The 17,185-nt window shown below is 34.0% G+C and overlaps 1 protein-coding gene across 1 annotated transcript in view; it reads right to left on the bottom strand.

The window, feature by feature from the left end:
- Nucleotides 1-290: 290 nt before the first annotated feature.
- LOC128994190 (la-related protein 4-like) overlaps nt 291-17,185 on the bottom strand; it is an 89,907-nt gene continuing 73,012 nt past the window's right edge. Inside the window, exons 12-17 of the mRNA XM_054418562.1 lie at nt 8,961-9,215; nt 7,741-7,956; nt 6,777-6,968; nt 5,457-5,794; nt 4,153-4,285; nt 291-3,502 (exon numbers count right to left, since the gene is read on the bottom strand). Coding sequence (XP_054274537.1) covers nt 4,170-4,285; nt 5,457-5,794; nt 6,777-6,968; nt 7,741-7,956; nt 8,961-9,215 — 1,117 coding nt within the window. The 3' untranslated portion in view covers nt 291-3,502; nt 4,153-4,169. The remainder of the gene's footprint in view (nt 3,503-4,152; nt 4,286-5,456; nt 5,795-6,776; nt 6,969-7,740; nt 7,957-8,960; nt 9,216-17,185) is intronic.

A 17,185-nucleotide genomic window follows, 5' to 3' on the forward strand; every position in this document is an offset into this window, starting at 1 on the left:
GTTATTAAAATCAATATAAAAATTTGTACCGGACAAGAAAGTGAGCTAATAAAACGTTTTAAAAAGAACTTCAATACAATAGTATACTCTTCTATACCCCTCACGGTTATTCTGTTTTGTATCACTGAACTAATAAATGAAATAGAATGTAAATTTAAATTCAATATTCCATGTAACATACCAGTACCAAAACATACATAAACCAATTAAATTGGTTAAGTAAATTAATTATCAATCTTCCTTATAAAATAATTTTGTTGTAGGAGCCTATCTTAAAAAATAGGACAAACCAAGCTGTCATATTTTTATTAATATTTATTTTCCTAAAAAACAAAACAAGTAAATCCTCAATCAACATTATTAACATTAATTTATCATTCATACATTTATTATTGAACCGGTCAATCTATTGTGGATGGAATGAGTTCTATGCCAATTGTGCAATTAAAAAAATTTCCTTTTCATCAAACATAATGAAAGTAGTTTCTAAAGGTGTAAATATATGATTATATATTAAATTTGTCATAAATCAAAACTCGTTCAAGACAGGAACGTAAAAATTTGTTTACCACTTTGGGCTATTTACATAATAATAATCATTGTAAAATAGGCTATTACATTTCTCAAGTTGTTCCTACTTCCAATTCAAAAATTATAACTCATTCACTGTAACATAATAACACTATAATAAAAACAAACTTGTCCTTTACGCTGGCGTAAAGATATTATCAACAAGGGGTTATTTACGATCACATATAGAAGGCCTTCATCAACAACCAAAAGACTATACACAACGATATTTATACTAGAATGATTATTTTTATTACATTCATTATCACCATGCAGTTTAAGTAATTTCCAGAACATTAACTTTCAGAAAATTACACAGCCGGGATATGTAGAAGCACTTTGGAGCATGTTAATACCATACAGTGTAGCGATAACGCACCCTGTATATTCTGTACATGAAAATTGACATTGGCCCCACTCCGAATGGATCAGCATGCAAAGCCCCCCTGTGTAAGTCATATAGTCCTATAAACAACACTTAATTAATAGGTATGAAATCTCTTGTATATAGGAAATTTATTAATAATCACCAACAGTATCGTAATAAGAACAAAATATTATATATTTAATAAACATCTTCCTTACACCCTTTCAAAGTCTGTTTAAAATAACTGTTTTGATTTTGAACAAAGTATCCATTCAGTAACAACAAAACTGCACTCGATAGGTAAAACTCAAAAATGGCCAAACCGGCGTACGATTGCCCTGTACAAGTACTGAGTGAGAGCTCTACCCTACACTAGTGACTAACTCAAAACTGATAACTTTACAAACCCCACATTGTAGACTTTATGATGGCAAATGGAAAAAATATATAATACAGTAATAACAACCTATACAATCAAAATGCCATTGTAAAGCTGCGTATCTACATTAAATACATTTTGGTGTAACTGATTTAATCAGCGATTATAAAACAGTTAGTAATTAAATTATTAAAATGTAAAAACAAAATTTTAATGTTAACATCATTAGAAGTAGTTTGGTTGTTCAAATAAAGTGTCGTAACATTTTCACACAATCAAAAATATAAGTATATACGGCTGATACAAATGTATGGTCAGTCAAGATATATTAAAAAAATATGCATATAAAACTATAGATAGCAAGTATGCGTCTTACATGGTAGATACTATTCTAGTTTTGCTTGTTTTGAGTGGGTGGTGAATACTTCTCTTCACACATTTCCTTATAGCGTAATGATAATGTTCAACATAAGGTATCAAGCTATAAATTTCTTATCACAGGTTAACATTTATTGATAGTTAGGGTTTGTATAGCTCACTGCTTCAACCCAGTTTCTCAATATAACACTAAATTTTATTCTCTAGTATATTTCATCACTAAATAGCATATATTTAAATACGTACATAATATATTGAAATGAATAGTAGGATACCAGCCTTCAAATCTCATTTGCGTGCAAAGTTAAAAATCATTTTATGATTACGATTACCAAGGCATTCACCAGCCACGAATATATTTATAGAAATGTCTAACCAAAAAATCATGTAAGAGACATCATGTATGATTTATTTGTAGATTGATAGATACAAAGTTATATAATAGAATAGCCAAAATGCATTAAGATGATCTTCAATACACTAGCCTAGGGTAATCAAAAGCTTAGAAACAATAAATATAGCAGTAACTACAAAACAAAAAGATAACAACCAACCTTGATTTAAACAGAGCCTACTAAAAATGTTTTCAAAAATGTAAGTTTTAATACTCATAAATATCTGTCAACAAGCAGCAAATCCAGGAATAGCTAAATTGATATAAAAAAAATGCTAATTTTGAATACATGACACATTTTAAGCATAAAGTACTAAAACAACATGGGTAAAATATAGACTGTGATTAGAAATTAAAGCATTCTCACAGATAAAAAACTTAAAAAAACCCCACAGTAAAATAGTGCATAATGAGCGCAACTTTGGCAAATCTGGAGAGAGTAGGCTATCTTAATTTAGTAATTAAAAACATAATCAGCAATAATGTTCAAAGACTTGTAAAATGATCTCTCGCATAAATATATTCTTATTGATAAAGTGTTAACGACACAAAATTATATTAACGGTGTAAAGAGAAGTTTACTCCCACCATCAGACCATACAAATATCCTTTAACTTAAATGTTAAAAATAAACTCTTATCACACAGAATGTTCATTAACTTCCTTATATTATTTATGAAATAAAAGAAAAGAAAAAAAGCAACACTACCATAATTGCAGCTGTTTGCATATTCACTGTAAACTTTCACTCCCTACACCTATTCTGAAGGTTGTATACTGGTTCGGTTACTGATCTGCGCAGGAAGCACTGTCCGCAGCATTGCGCGGATGCCAGATATAGTTTATGTACCTCATGCACACTCCTACGTTACGTTATACATTAGCGAAGGCAATCATTGTTCGATAGAGCCGCATATCGGTTACAAAAACACATTGGTAACACTCATTTCTCGGATAAAATTTCACCGATAAACGTGGCGGTACGAATAAAATTTAACAATAAAATAGATAAAGTTTCGAAATAATTCAACATCGGCTATCGTTAAGATACTAAATACTCTACACTGCGTTTTTACATGTCAAAAATAAATTTTAGTCAGGATTATTTACAGAAAAATGACTTTCTTACAATAAATACACTGAGTCTAGTTATCATCCGTAACGAGTACACGAGGATTCACTCCAGTCTGTTTGAAATAAAAGTTAACGAACGACATCGGTCTAAAAGTCAAACGAGCAGCTAATATTACAAACAATAGTGTGATGATATAACAGAGTAAGAGCTACTGGTATCACAGTTCCATGTCTGTGTGCAGCACTTGAGGCACTTGATGCCAGGAGGGTCTGTGTCTATGTCTTACGAACCACGAACCACTCTCAGCTGGCGTCTGCTACACTCGTCCACCACTCTTGTCTACACAACATACAATCCAATAATTAGGATTCTGCGGGAAATACTTTTTTACTTCGGGTCGGGTCGAATAAGGAAATAGGCCAACCTTGGGTGGGTAGGTAATACTTTGGAAAGTATGGCTTTTGAAATTATTGATTGTAATGCTACAAATGGTTTATGCAAGATTTCACCTATAAACTCAATTAATGGTTTACAATTAGTGGTCTAACTTAACAATTAAATTGGAATATACTACGATTTTACCGTTTGGTGTACATTTTAATGAGTAAAAACATAGTTATATCAAAATTAATTATTCTAATACAGAACAAAAACAATTATATAGAACCCCTAGTAATTAAATTGTATGGTTCTTGAATCAAATTCAAATTTAAAAAAATGTAAGTAAAAAACAAAATTAACGCTAATAGCGCTGGTTGATGTTTATAGAAAGCGTAGTCCGAGCCAAAGTTTACGTGGCATTGTAAACTTTGGCTGCGGTGGAAGATTGGTACCGCTCTCCCCCCGCACACCTGGCCGCAAACAAGTTGTACGCTTACAGTACTCTATTACATAGTAATCCTGATTAAACAAAATCCTTATAAGAATTGGCTTTAAGCCATCTTCACCAAACAATGACATATTTTAAAGAACAGATTTTAAGATCTTACCGATTGACCGGGTTGTGCTATTTGGGTGACCTGGGGCGTGCATTGAACCTGAGCAAATTATCTCGACGACGAGGCCCGACCTTGGTCGCACCCCCTCCTCGACCCACACCTGGCGGCCGCGCACTTACTGCCTCTGAAACACCAAATACCAACTCAGCTATGCTTTAAATTATACTAGAGGTTGCCCCGTGATCGAAAACTCAACCAAAAATATGTATTGTGCAAACTTCTCTATTTTCACCGCACACTGCAAATAATCAAGTGATTGGAATTTCTTCCATTTGTTTTGATTTTCTGTTTATATTTCGTTGTTTTTTCCTCACCAGCCTGGCAACCCATAAGGCATATGTTAATTTGTTTTACATTCATTTTTTGTCCTTATTTTTGGGCCTATTTTAATTTATAAAGGGATTCTACACATCTACAGGCAAATATCTTTCTAACAATTTGCGTAGATTTTCCCTTCGATACATACGAGCTGAGAAAAAAAGGTTTTCAAGAAACATGTTTGCCTATTAATATATAAATAGGATTTTACAGAATGATCCAAAATGATCATCTGTTTGTAAGCTGAAGATCATCACCAGTAATTTCATCAAGAGCACTGCTAGAAAGGCTATATTTGACGTCCATGTAGATGGACGGTGGGTCTTAAAGGGTTTTAATAAACAGATGTTTTGTTTTAGTCCTTCTAATCCTTGTTAATATTTTTATATCCAAATGGTCAAACTATAAAAACTTAAAAAAAGGTTGCTATAACAGAAGGTGTTACTAGCCTAGTGGTTAGCGTCTCGGACATTGGTGCGGGAGGGACAGGTTGAATTCCCGGCACATCCATTAGGGTTTGGATCACTTTCCCTAAAAGAGTTTAAGTACATCACCACGAGTAAAAATACCACTGGTAGGCAAAAAAAAGTTGAATTAACATTTACTACTAGACAATAAAAAAAGAATATAGTACCTACTTTCAAGCGGTAAAAAAATGTATTGCTTCCACCCTCTTATTAGCAATAACATTAGTGGTACAAGACAAGGTAATCAAAAAGTCCCATTAATTAACTAGATATTTGGTAAATATAAATAACCCCCTCTAAATTTGAGCTAGAATCTGATTGAGGTTTAAGATCTAATAAAAAGTTCTAAAAAGATCTAAAAAAATGGTATTTCATTTTGAAAACATTTTGAAAGGACACACATTTGTGTTTGATAATGCTTATTCAACACAACCAAGAACTGTCTTTCTTATCTGTTTCATCTACAGTGTAGCATCACATTTCTACTAAACACATATTGAACATCCACACCTTTGGGCGAAGTTTGACCAGATATGAGCACTTGGACTTCTTTCTTCTCATCCTCACTTGACGTGGTTATAGTCAGTTTCTCAGCTCGGTCGGCCAGTTGTTTCTCTTTAGCATGTTGTGCGACTTGAGCGTAGCTTAGTCTCTGGTTGCTGCTGCACTCACTGGGCTGTGGCGCTGTGGTGGCGTCAGTCATGGTGGCCACGTTGGTTGTGGTTGGAGTCTCGGTCGCGCTGACTGCCACCTCGCTAGCACCTCCGTTCACTACCATGTCATCAGTCTTGGTTGATTTGTCCGCCGTGCAGCACTTGGCACCGGCACCAGCGGCTACAGGAACTGTCCTGTAATCACCAGACCCAACATTACACCTACTGACGGAATTATTAAATTACGTATTTAGCCTAATGGGTACAATCCAATCTTGGTTAAAATGTATTAACACATTTAGATTTACTATAGTCAGAGTAAAAAAATAAAATTAATTAATTTTTAGAAACTTTTTGCAATCAATATCCTAAAGGCCTACTCTAAAACAAGCGTACGGACAAACCTTTGTTTTCGCTCTAGGAATTTAAATTTTTTGTTTATTATGGGGTATTTGGTAGTATTTGGCCACGAGAAATTGATTGGAGTTGGTCAAAAGGCTGGGAAAAATCCAGTTTCTGCCCTGCATCCAAAGTGCCCATGTTTGTTATCTTCAATATATTTTTGTAGCTGCAGTTAATAAAAACAGCTGATACAGGTTATTTTTAGGCTATTACAATAATCTACCTGTTAATAATGGTGTATTAAAATGTACCCATATTGATTACTGTACATAACGATAAAAAATGTGTGTTACAACAAGTCCACTTAGCATTAGCAAAATCTGGATATCAAGAATGAGGTAAAATTTAAATTATGAATACTAGGAAGGTACAAATCAAAGAATTTGCAACACACATCGAGTGAATGTATATTGAGAGCTATGTAGTTTGCTATCAACAATCAAAGATACCTCTGGTGACCTCGTACAAGGATTTATACTAAACCTTTGAATAATGCAATACTCTAGATTGTGTGTTAATTAATTATTGAACCGTATGTTATAGATAAGAGCAAAATAATTGTGGGTTGAAAAAATAGTGTAGTAGTAGTGTAGCCTAATGGTAGTTTAATGAAAGAGACATGAAGAATGAAAATATAAAGATCAAGAAGAGTATCAATAATAAAACATCTAGTAGTTAATAAATACTAACATCTGTAAAACAAAGAGTTTCAGAAAGATAATGAAAGGATTGATTTTAAATATTAAATAAGTACTAAAGAAAAGAGTATACTTACTTCTCAGGAGTAAGAGGGGGAGTGGGCAAGGGGGGCGAGGTGACTTGACTAGGCGGAGGGGAAGTAGGAGAGGCAGACCGTGGCCTCGGAGAGCCCGTGTCCTTATCCTTGGTGTTACAACTAACGTTTATGTTTATACTACTGTTGGACAGTGGTTTGCTTTTGGCCGTCCCCTTCACCACATCAGACAGCCTGCAAAACACAAGAGTCAATATTGTGTAGTACTAAAATCGTGTAAGATTATTTAAACCGTTCAAGAATTTAAAATATGAGCAATGGTTGGTGAGCCAGTAGATCTTGTCACAAGTGTGACAAATTGAATAACCTAAGTTCATCCCCGATGCCACGATATAGCTTTCATCATTCCACACAAGTCAGGGACTCGTGTGGACAGACAGATGAAAGGCTAAAATAGGCAATTAAATTCTTCGGACTAACTCGAAATTAATTTTTAAAAAATAACCAATACATAGGCCTAGTTGATTTAAACCTTAACGGTTTAAGACCACAAATTAAAAGATATTGTATTTGATTCAACAGCTAGTGTAGTAACTTAATAAGTCTTAGTTCAAAACCGTAACGCTGAATTGATGATTTTTTTCTTACAAAAACTAATATTATATAAGATAATATTCATGTAAGCATAATGAAGAGGACAAAAGTAGTCTACAAGGATAAATAGCCTAAAGGAGCTTTAACTTTAAAACAAACAATGTCAAACTATTTTATTATAAGTTGGTGCACAATCAAATTTGAGATTAAAATATCAGGCTTGTGAAGAACATGATTGGCTCTTGTAGCATGACATAATCATTCATCAGATCTACCACTATGTGAATTCTACCATTGAAGTTTCATGGCGAACTGAGTTATAAGCCTCCACAAACTAGCTTATCTTCTTAAATGAGAAATCAGAGGCAATGCAACTACAAAAACACTGACTAATATCACTTGAGAGTTTTACCTGTTCTCACGGTGAGACTGTGATTGCGTGGTGGTTGTAGTGGTGTCAGGCTGAGGCTCCACTGGTGCGGTGGGAGCTGGAGGAGGGGCAGACGCTGGGAGGGGGGGAAACGCATCGTCTTCCAAGTCAAACTGAGCTCCACGGGGAGAGGTGGCAGCAGCTGGCATGGGTCCAGGACTGCTGCTCACTCGAGACTCATCCTCTTTCCTGCGACGCCTGTAGCATTCAATAGCATTAGTATTTTCGTTTTTTAAATTACCAGTTCCATTCTACTGTAGACTCCTCCTATGAGGGTGCTCATAGGAACCAGCCAAGGTCAGATAACCTAAAACGTCAGTCAAAATAGGTAACTACATAAAAAAGTTTAAAATATTATTAACATAAAAATTGTGAAAATAGGTCCTTCTAAAAGTTTGTGATTTTGTATATGCTTTATATTTTCTTGGGTGTCAAACAACAAAATTACAATAACGGATACGATTCCAAATGCTTACTGCAAGTCACAAGTCTCCAGATTATTCAAAAAGGTTAATCTAACCAAACTACTTTTTTAATTCAGGGTGGATACCGATCTATACTTTTGACCGGGTAACTATCTCAGGGGCTGTAGAAACAGGGTTGGTTAAGAGATAGCATGCACTATAGTAATAAGTAACTGAGCTGGGTAGCTGAGTGGTTATAGGGCTCGCCTATTAATCAAAAGGTCACCGGTTCGATCCTGAGAAAAGTCAGTAGCTTTTTGATGGTTCGAAACTGGACCCAGCTGTTTCTGATCATTGGGCTTTAAATAAATGATCCTGACTAATGAAACCGCTGATCTTAGTCAGTAACAAAGCTACACAGGTCATCACACACCATTCTACACTCATCCTTCACTCATATTTGGGTTAAAATACGCACCTAGGTGGCGTCCCCATCTCAACGATTGATTATTATTGATTATAAGTAGTGTCACATCAATGAATAATAAGCATAATGCAACAAAATTCTTCTCCACTTTTGCCAATTGCCCAATTGCACTAGTCTTATTCTATCTTCGTTTTATAAAGTTTTTCAAAATAAAAAAAAACTATCATTGCAACTTTCTGTGATATTTACTTTAGCAACTCTATCACCCCATAACCTTTCTAACACAAGCCAACATTTAATAAATATGATAACTATAACCGTCTGCAGCTTCCTATAAACTAAAAAAGTGTACACTAGTTTGCTAAGTTTACCTGGGAGGTATCAAGTCCTTGGACACCATAATGGGTTGGATGAACCCGTCCAATGATTCGGTGAGCCTAGCGATGGTGTCGTCCGAGTCCTGGTTTACAATGTCACGATGATAGAGGCTCTTGTTGGCCACACCTGCTACAGTGCCTGCGTGACTGAGGTGCGCGTCTGTCACCTTGGAACTGCTTTTATTGCTGCTGTAACTTCGAGATGATCCAGATTCTGATACTGAACTACGATGCTCTGAGCGTTTGTTCCTGAAACAGTAGTTGCATCATCTAAATAATATTCACATTTCCTAAATACTTAAAATAAGTATAAAACGAGCGCTAAACCTCCATCAGAATTTTTAAACCTGGATAAAACAAAAGATTGAAAATTTGCCTTTTGTTTTAACTAAACAGTGATGCTATCAAGTAAAAAAATCTTACACAAATTTATTCATTTTATAAAAAGTAGTGATGGTATTTATTTAGGCCTACATGTAGATTGACATTGCCAAAACTGTATTTACTAAATAAATATTTACCTAAAGTACCTACATTAATGTTTACCAATAATTTAATAAGTAAATAGACGAGTTGCTGAAGTTAATAGTAAATAGCACCCGCAGCAAACCTGCAGACTAAGCGAATTTCCATTTGCCTGAATTGATTTTAAATTAAATCTATTAAAATAACATTAGGTTTAACGAGTACCCAAGTTTGCTGATACAGGGAGGCTAATAAAGTGTGTTTTTTAGTAAAATAATATTAGTAGCTTGGTATAAAATAAATAAATTTGCCAAGTTTAACCCTCCGAGCGCCACTTGTCGAAAAATCGACTCACAACACACTTTGTGTAGTGTCACTTGTCGATTTTTCGACACACGAACATCGTTTACGGCGAAGGCTCTATGACTGACTGAATCGGATTGAACTGGATCGAGTTGGGTATCGTTCTTTTTGTTAGATTCAGAGCTTTCTCCGGAGGTCTGTCTCTAAGCGCTATTCATTTTAGTTCCGAAAATATTGTAGCAGACAGCTGACGTGCGTATTTATTTGTAAACAGCTTAGTTAACCTCGGACCGATGACTGATGTGTTTTATTACGTTTATCATTGTTTTAGTGTTAAAAATCAAAAGTAGTGATATATGTGGTGTATTATAAGAAGACTTAAGTGATTTTGAAGGGCTGGTTGATGATCCTGAAGAAGTAGGTAGTGATATTGATGTAAATTATCAGCCAGATTCCTAGCTATGGTTAGGCTATGCATTCTTAGCTAAACGCTATGTACTGAAATCTGTTTTTTGACCATAACTTATTTATTTGCAAATCTACTTCCTTATATTATTATATATTTGTAATCCTCATAAAATTTAGAACAAAGTGGCTATTTTCAAATATTTATAGGCCTATAATTTATACAATTTCATTGAGCGCAAACTTATTTTTTTTTTTTTTAATTTTCCAAAATATTTATTTTACCTAAAAATTTGTTTTGAAACAAATGTTCCTTATGTTTTATGTATAATATGAAGCCCATGATTTTCCAAACAAAATGGTATATAGAACAGTAGAATTAACATTGTTTTAAGCTTCTCAGATCCGTTTTAATAAAACCTTGCAAATGCGCCAAAAATAGGCGGACATTAAGGCCTAAACTATGGACACTCGGAGGGTTAAACAAAATATTTCCACAAACAAGCAAACTACAAAATTTAACAATATTCTCCATAAAAATATCAAGGGAATTTAAAATTTGCAATTTTTTTAATTTTCTCTGTAAAAAAACCATACAAAAACCATTTGACATACTAAATTATAAAATGGTCTAGAGAAATTGGGAAATTTTGTGACCCTCAAGGTATATGTATAGACCTATATATTATATTTGATATTGTTCACGTGTAGGGCTACTGTAATTAATATTAATAAACAATACACCATAGTACCCTTTTTTAATATTTTTAATGACTGAAGCATTTCGACACTTAGGTCATGTTCACAGTCTTTCACAATGTTATTAAATCTAAATATGTAGGTAACAAACAAAAAATGAATACAATCATATGTTTGAATTTTAACTAAATCTATTTTGTCTTTGAAAAATTATATAATTAAGAATATCATTATGCCAATGGTTTTAATTATTAATTTTGTCTTAATTCTTCGATCTTTTCATAAATTGGGTTTAAATTTATTGTTTGCATTATGTTTTTAAGGATGTTGCTTTCATTTTTTCTTTTTGTGTAAAGACTAACAAAAAATATACATAGGCCTACCTATCTTTTTACAATCAAAATAACTCCCAACATTACACTTTATGGGTCAATGTCACATAATGATGAATTTTCAGGAAAGTAAAAAAAATTATTTTTTACTTTTAAAATCGATATACTACTAGCCTATTACAATCAGTATTTACCAAGGAATAATGTATACTAATCAGCAGAGCTGAATTTTACTTACCTTAATTTATAACTCTATTTTTATCTTGAAGGTCACACAAAAAATGCCAGTCGGTCACGCTGATGAATTGGCAAAAATAAAATAGTAAAAATGATATTAAATTAAAAATTTCATCATAAATGTTACTTATACCCTTCAAAATTCAAATAAACGAAACCAAAATATTTAATTTCCTTCAATTTGTGGAAATTTTGACAATTTTAGCTAACCTAAAATGAATTGGCTCTACTTTGCAGACGAAACTTTAGTATGAATGACAAATATTTCAACAGTAAATTGTTGTTTGTAGTGAAATATGATTGCCAGTATGGCATGTATCAGAAAACACATAAACATCATAATATAGGATAAGCAGTTAGTGAAATATATTTGTTTTGGTAAGCGTGAACTACTGGCGTTGACCGTGAACTACTGGCGCTGACCGTGAACTACTGGCATTGATGGCATTGAACAACGTATAACTGGAGTAAGTTACTGAAAAACACACAGAGTAATGGATATAATTTTAAGAAATGTAAACCCAAAATGTAATGTTTCAACAATATTTTAATGAAATCTTTTTTTTTATGAAATTACAAACATAGCCTAACATTCTTTGGTCGTTTGTGAAAGATTCATTTTGTTTCGAATTTGATGTTATAATGAAAGAACAACTACCATTGAGAATATTTAACAACTTCTAACAACTAATCTAAATCTTTTTAAGGTAAAAAAACATTTTTTTTTAGCAAACAGAAGTCCCCTCTCATCAACAAAATGTTGGATAGTCTTCGTCAGTTCCATTATACACATTTGTTGTTACTATCACAAAACCTAATTTTTGGTAGTTTCTTACAGGTAACACATTTAAACTTTGTAATATATAATGAAGGAACAACTACCATTGAGAAAACAAAACTTAACTACTAATCTATAAGGTAAAAATAACATGTTTTAAAGCAAACAAAAGAAGTCCCTTGCCATCAACATAATTTTGGATAGTCTTCGTCAGTTCCATTTTATACATTTGTTACTATCACAAAACGTAATTTAGTAGGGTAGTTTTTTACAGGTAACGCATAACAATAACATAACAGCAACAACATAGCAATAACATAGCAGGTAAACATTGTAGGCCTAATATATATAGAAGGAACATCTACCATTGAGAAAATAAAAACTTAACTAGGCCTACTAATCAATAAGGTAAAAATAACATTTTTTTTAAGCTAACAATAAGTCCCTTGTCTTCAATGTTACTTTGTTGGTGTTCTAAACAACTTTTTTAAATTTATAAAAAACTCTGTCTCCCTTAAGGATCATGGTTGGTGTGGGAACAATTGCTTTTATTTGTGATACCGGCACAGACGGTTGATCTTTGTCGTTAGCAAAAAACAAAGTGTTTTCTTTTTGGCAGTTTTTCAGGAATAAAACTTCCACTTCATTGTTTATTACCCCGCCTTGACAGATCCCAAGGTATTGTTTATTCTCAAACTTCTTCCCTTTCTTGACTGGGTACTCCACAATAACATGAACATCCGAAACCAGTTCGTTTTTAAGTATGGGACCACAGACGTTTCCAGCATACATACTAACAAGGTCTTGAGGGCCTGAAGTTAAATCAGGTGAAGCTTGAGATCGTGTGGGTACATCATCATCCTCATCAGAAGAACTATAAACATCTTCCACTGACAGTTTAGTTTTAGGAGGGGGGTGGATATCTCCTTGACTTTTGCTAGACACCACGTCAACAACAAGATTAATTTTGCTAAAGTGATAGTGGTCACATTTTTCGCTAGCGGGGCAGTCGAAGCAAGACAAGGTGCGGGTGTACATAGAACCACCTTTATACCATGTCACTTGGTGGACCTGCATCACACCTTTAATGGGGGGAACTTTTACATCAGTCAACACGGTTTTCAGTCGTTCTATGTCTGCAACAGGAATTTCAAACATGAGAATATTAAAGTCTTTTAGAGCTATCAAAAATTCTGCAGCACATGTTATGTCATTGCCACAAAGCACTTTTTGGTCTGCACCTCTTTTAAGGGTCCCGCCCACTCCATCCATGGGACCCTTGCCGTGTCCGGCCTCACTGAAATTCCATGTAAGAACTTTTAATTTGGGGAAAAACTCAGGCATCATGTTATTCATTAAATACATATTGTTCCTGTTTCGGTATTGGCTCGACGGGCTGTCCGAAAATATGTGGACAGTGTGTGTGTTTGGGAATTCATTGGCCGATCTTTCCAATACTGGTCTCATGTGAGCCCATACTGCGTGGGCCTGGTGGTCCAGATTGTCTGAAGCTGTAGCAAAACAAAGTGGATCAACCTTGCTGTTGTCAACTGATGCATATCGGACGCCAGTATGAAGAGATATCTGTTTTTTGGAAGCTCCAAAATGTACAGATTGTACCTCAGACGCAAACTTTGCCACATAATTTTCGGAAAAATCAATCCTAAATACGAGTGTTCCGGTTTTAATGGAGTCAATAACTGTTCTTAGTGTTGAGGATTGGTGTTTATCATAATAAGTATGTTTTTTAAAAGCGTCAAGTTCCTTTTTCAGGTAAGATTTCATTTGTGTAATTCTCTTTCTCTCTGTAGATTTTATTGTTTTTTTGATTAATCTTACTTTGTCTTTTATTTTTCTCTTTTCTTCAACAGTTACCCATTTAAAAAATTTGACCGTGAAGTCGTCATGGGATTTTAGCTCAATTGTTTTGTTTTTACAATCTTTGCACTGTCCCAACATGCACCTTTCATTTTCTGTTGAGCACACGACAGATTTAATTAATTCATTGGGATTGCGTTCTTGAATAACATTTGTGTTCTTCAAAGCACTCACTAATAACTGCATGTTGGAGTGCTTAATACATGCACAGGTCTCTCTATCCGACATTTTCGGAAACGTGACCCAAAAGGGCCGTGCTCGGAAAAACGTAGAGCGTGATATTTTTGAATCAGTATTTTCTGCTAAAAACTTCTTGTGCAGATTTTCAATTGTGTCTAGCAGCACTCTACGTTGTTTTTTTGTGTTACCCTTCTTGACGAAATCCTTCTTGCCAGGACACATCCTACTCACTCTGTCATCCTCAAAAAACTTGACTAGCTCGGCAGATAGTTTGTGTTGGATACATTTTCTCTTGTTTCTAGAGTAGTCAAAAGAGGCCTCATTCGAAGCAAGATTCTTTTTGGTAGGAATCAAGTTCTTGAAATATTTCTGAACTCTGTACTTTTGAAAAACGTCTTTTCCAACAACTTTACGTATGATTTGTTTATTTTTCTTGGTTTTGGACACTTTTTTAAACTGTGTTTCAAGTTGTTTTTTTAACGTCAGTCCTAGAAATAATTGTTTCTTTATGTTAGGAGATATTTTTTCTTTTCCTACTATTTCTTTAACCTGTCTTCTCGGGGATGGGGTAGACATGACTTTTACCTTTTTCTTCTCTCTATGTAATCTCTTCTTATACTTCTCAATTTTTTTCTCCAATTCATGTATGCGCTCATTCTGTTTTTTTACGGTTCGATATACTTTGGCTTTATCTTTTCTAACTTGTTTTCTGCCCCTTTTCCTCTGTGCAGATTCATTTTCAACTCTGGTCTCAGGAGAATTTGGTGGAGTATCCTCAAGCATATTTTCTAGAGATTGTTTCTTTATTTTTTGTACACGGTGCCTTTCTCTCCAATACTTTCGCATCTTTCGTTGTTCTCTAGGAGTCATGTCACCTATTCTCTTCACCTTTTTCTCTTCTCTTAATTTGGCCATCCTTTCCCTATCGTATTTTTTCTTGGCTTCTTTCTGCTCATCTGTCATCCTCTCCAACTGTCTCTTTTTGCGGTTTCTGGCCAGCTCCTTTTGCCGTTCATATTTCTGTTTTTCCGAAAGATTCTTTTGCCGAACCATCTTCAAAGGAACTAACTGGAAAAAAAATCCTTATTTACCCTTAAATTATATTAATTAAGATGGGTTTTAATGGACGCGTTGCAGAAAGTCAACAGTCCCGGAAGGTCAAATAATTTAAACCTGTGCCGCTAGGTCAAAAACTACAATGTTTGCAGTGTCTGTAGATCAAAAATCCCAGAAAGTCAAATAGTACAGTCCGGGCTAAAAGTTTAGTCTATTTTAAAGCAATTGACTTATTGGGAATTTGACTTAATGCAACAGCAGTTTTAATATAACGAAATAAGATAAAATATAAGTTCTGTTTCGCTGAGTCAACAGTGCCGGAAGGTCAAAAGTATAATCTGTTAAAAACAACGATAGTCCTCTCGACGCATGTCTTCAATAATTTCGTGTTTTGGTGTTCTTAAAGTTGTGCTAAAATTTTGAAATTTGGCACAGAGCTTCTTGGTTAGTCCTACTCGATGACTATTTTGTTGGAACTTTAAACTATTTACCGATCTAATTAATAAAAAATGATTTGTATGGTGAAATAGTTTTAAATCGTGATTTCTAACATGAAAAAGTTAGCATGCGAGATTTTTTTTGTTTTTGGGTTAGAGAGGTTTTGTCTGTGGCAAAGTTGTAGCCAAAAGTGTAATGCGTAAAATATATTTTTTTGAATTTTTTACAATCAGTGGTTCAGTAGATGACTTGGGTTGAAGAGGACGGCAAATGTAGCATTTCGCAACGCATGGAAAGAACTACATCGTACGATGCGACTGCTGAGTGGACTTTTAATTTATCTAATTTAATTTATCTAAGGACAAGAAAAAGGTGAATATACAGATCACCAGTACATTCATATTATTTATAAAACATCTTTCTTTATTACCAGCTAACATTTTTCACTTATAAGAATACATCATAAACAGGGTGTTAAAATAAGCGGGGAGATACTTTACCTAGTAATTTCTTGGGTCAAAATAAACAGAAAATCAAGGATAACATTTTTTCCAAAATAATTTCGTTAACCAGATATCCGCCATTTTGTATTTTTTACATACAAATATTTATCTTTGCACTTTTCCAACCGATGTTTATCAAACTTGGTATGTATGTTAAGGTAGGAGAGACCCATGTTATAAACAAAGATTCATCTCGATTCACCCTAAAATTTCAAAATTTAACACTTAACTACAATATAATATACTCTACTACACCACAATATTTACGTATCACCATAAATCTTTAACAAAATAAAACGTTAACATTTTTAAAAACCAAAGTAAATCAATATAATATTTCTTTTTTGAAAAATATATTTAAAAAACAGGCGATGGTAAAATAACGACAGGCGAGTTTCGATCTGGGTGTTTCAGGTTTGAATCTAGGAGGATTTAACATTAATTAACATTAATGTTTAATCCTCCTAGGTTTGAACTGATTGAGAGGAATACATGAAACCGAAGGGGGGAGGTAGCAACAAGTGCACTAGTATTTACTAGTGTCCAATTACAATTTGATGGATTTAACCAAAACCTTTTCTATTTCACTTATTTTCAGCTGTTAAATTTCAAACGATACGTTTTAGCGACATCATTAACGTTATTATCATCATCCTCGTTTGAGTTTGGGTTTGCAGCAATGTATTTTTATGAATAAAACCTTTAATTTGATACCAAACTTGACCTCTGCTGCTATTAATTGACTGTATGCACTATTAATTAACAGCTATGTCTAAGGATTATGTCGGCCTTAGTCACAAACAGGACAACAAGATCGCTCCACTCATCCCACACTCATCTCCATTCATACTTGGCTTAAAATGCATACATTTTGTATGGTCGCCATTTCAAAGCAACATGGCTACATTATCAATGACAAACGTGGAAAACCTTATACGAGTGTGA

Source organism: Macrosteles quadrilineatus, unplaced genomic scaffold (assembly GCF_028750875.1).
Source record: "Macrosteles quadrilineatus isolate MER2022 unplaced genomic scaffold, UCM_ALF_1.0 Scaffold_5__1_contigs__length_97177068, whole genome shotgun sequence".
Taxonomy (NCBI): Eukaryota; Metazoa; Arthropoda; class Insecta; order Hemiptera; family Cicadellidae; genus Macrosteles; species Macrosteles quadrilineatus.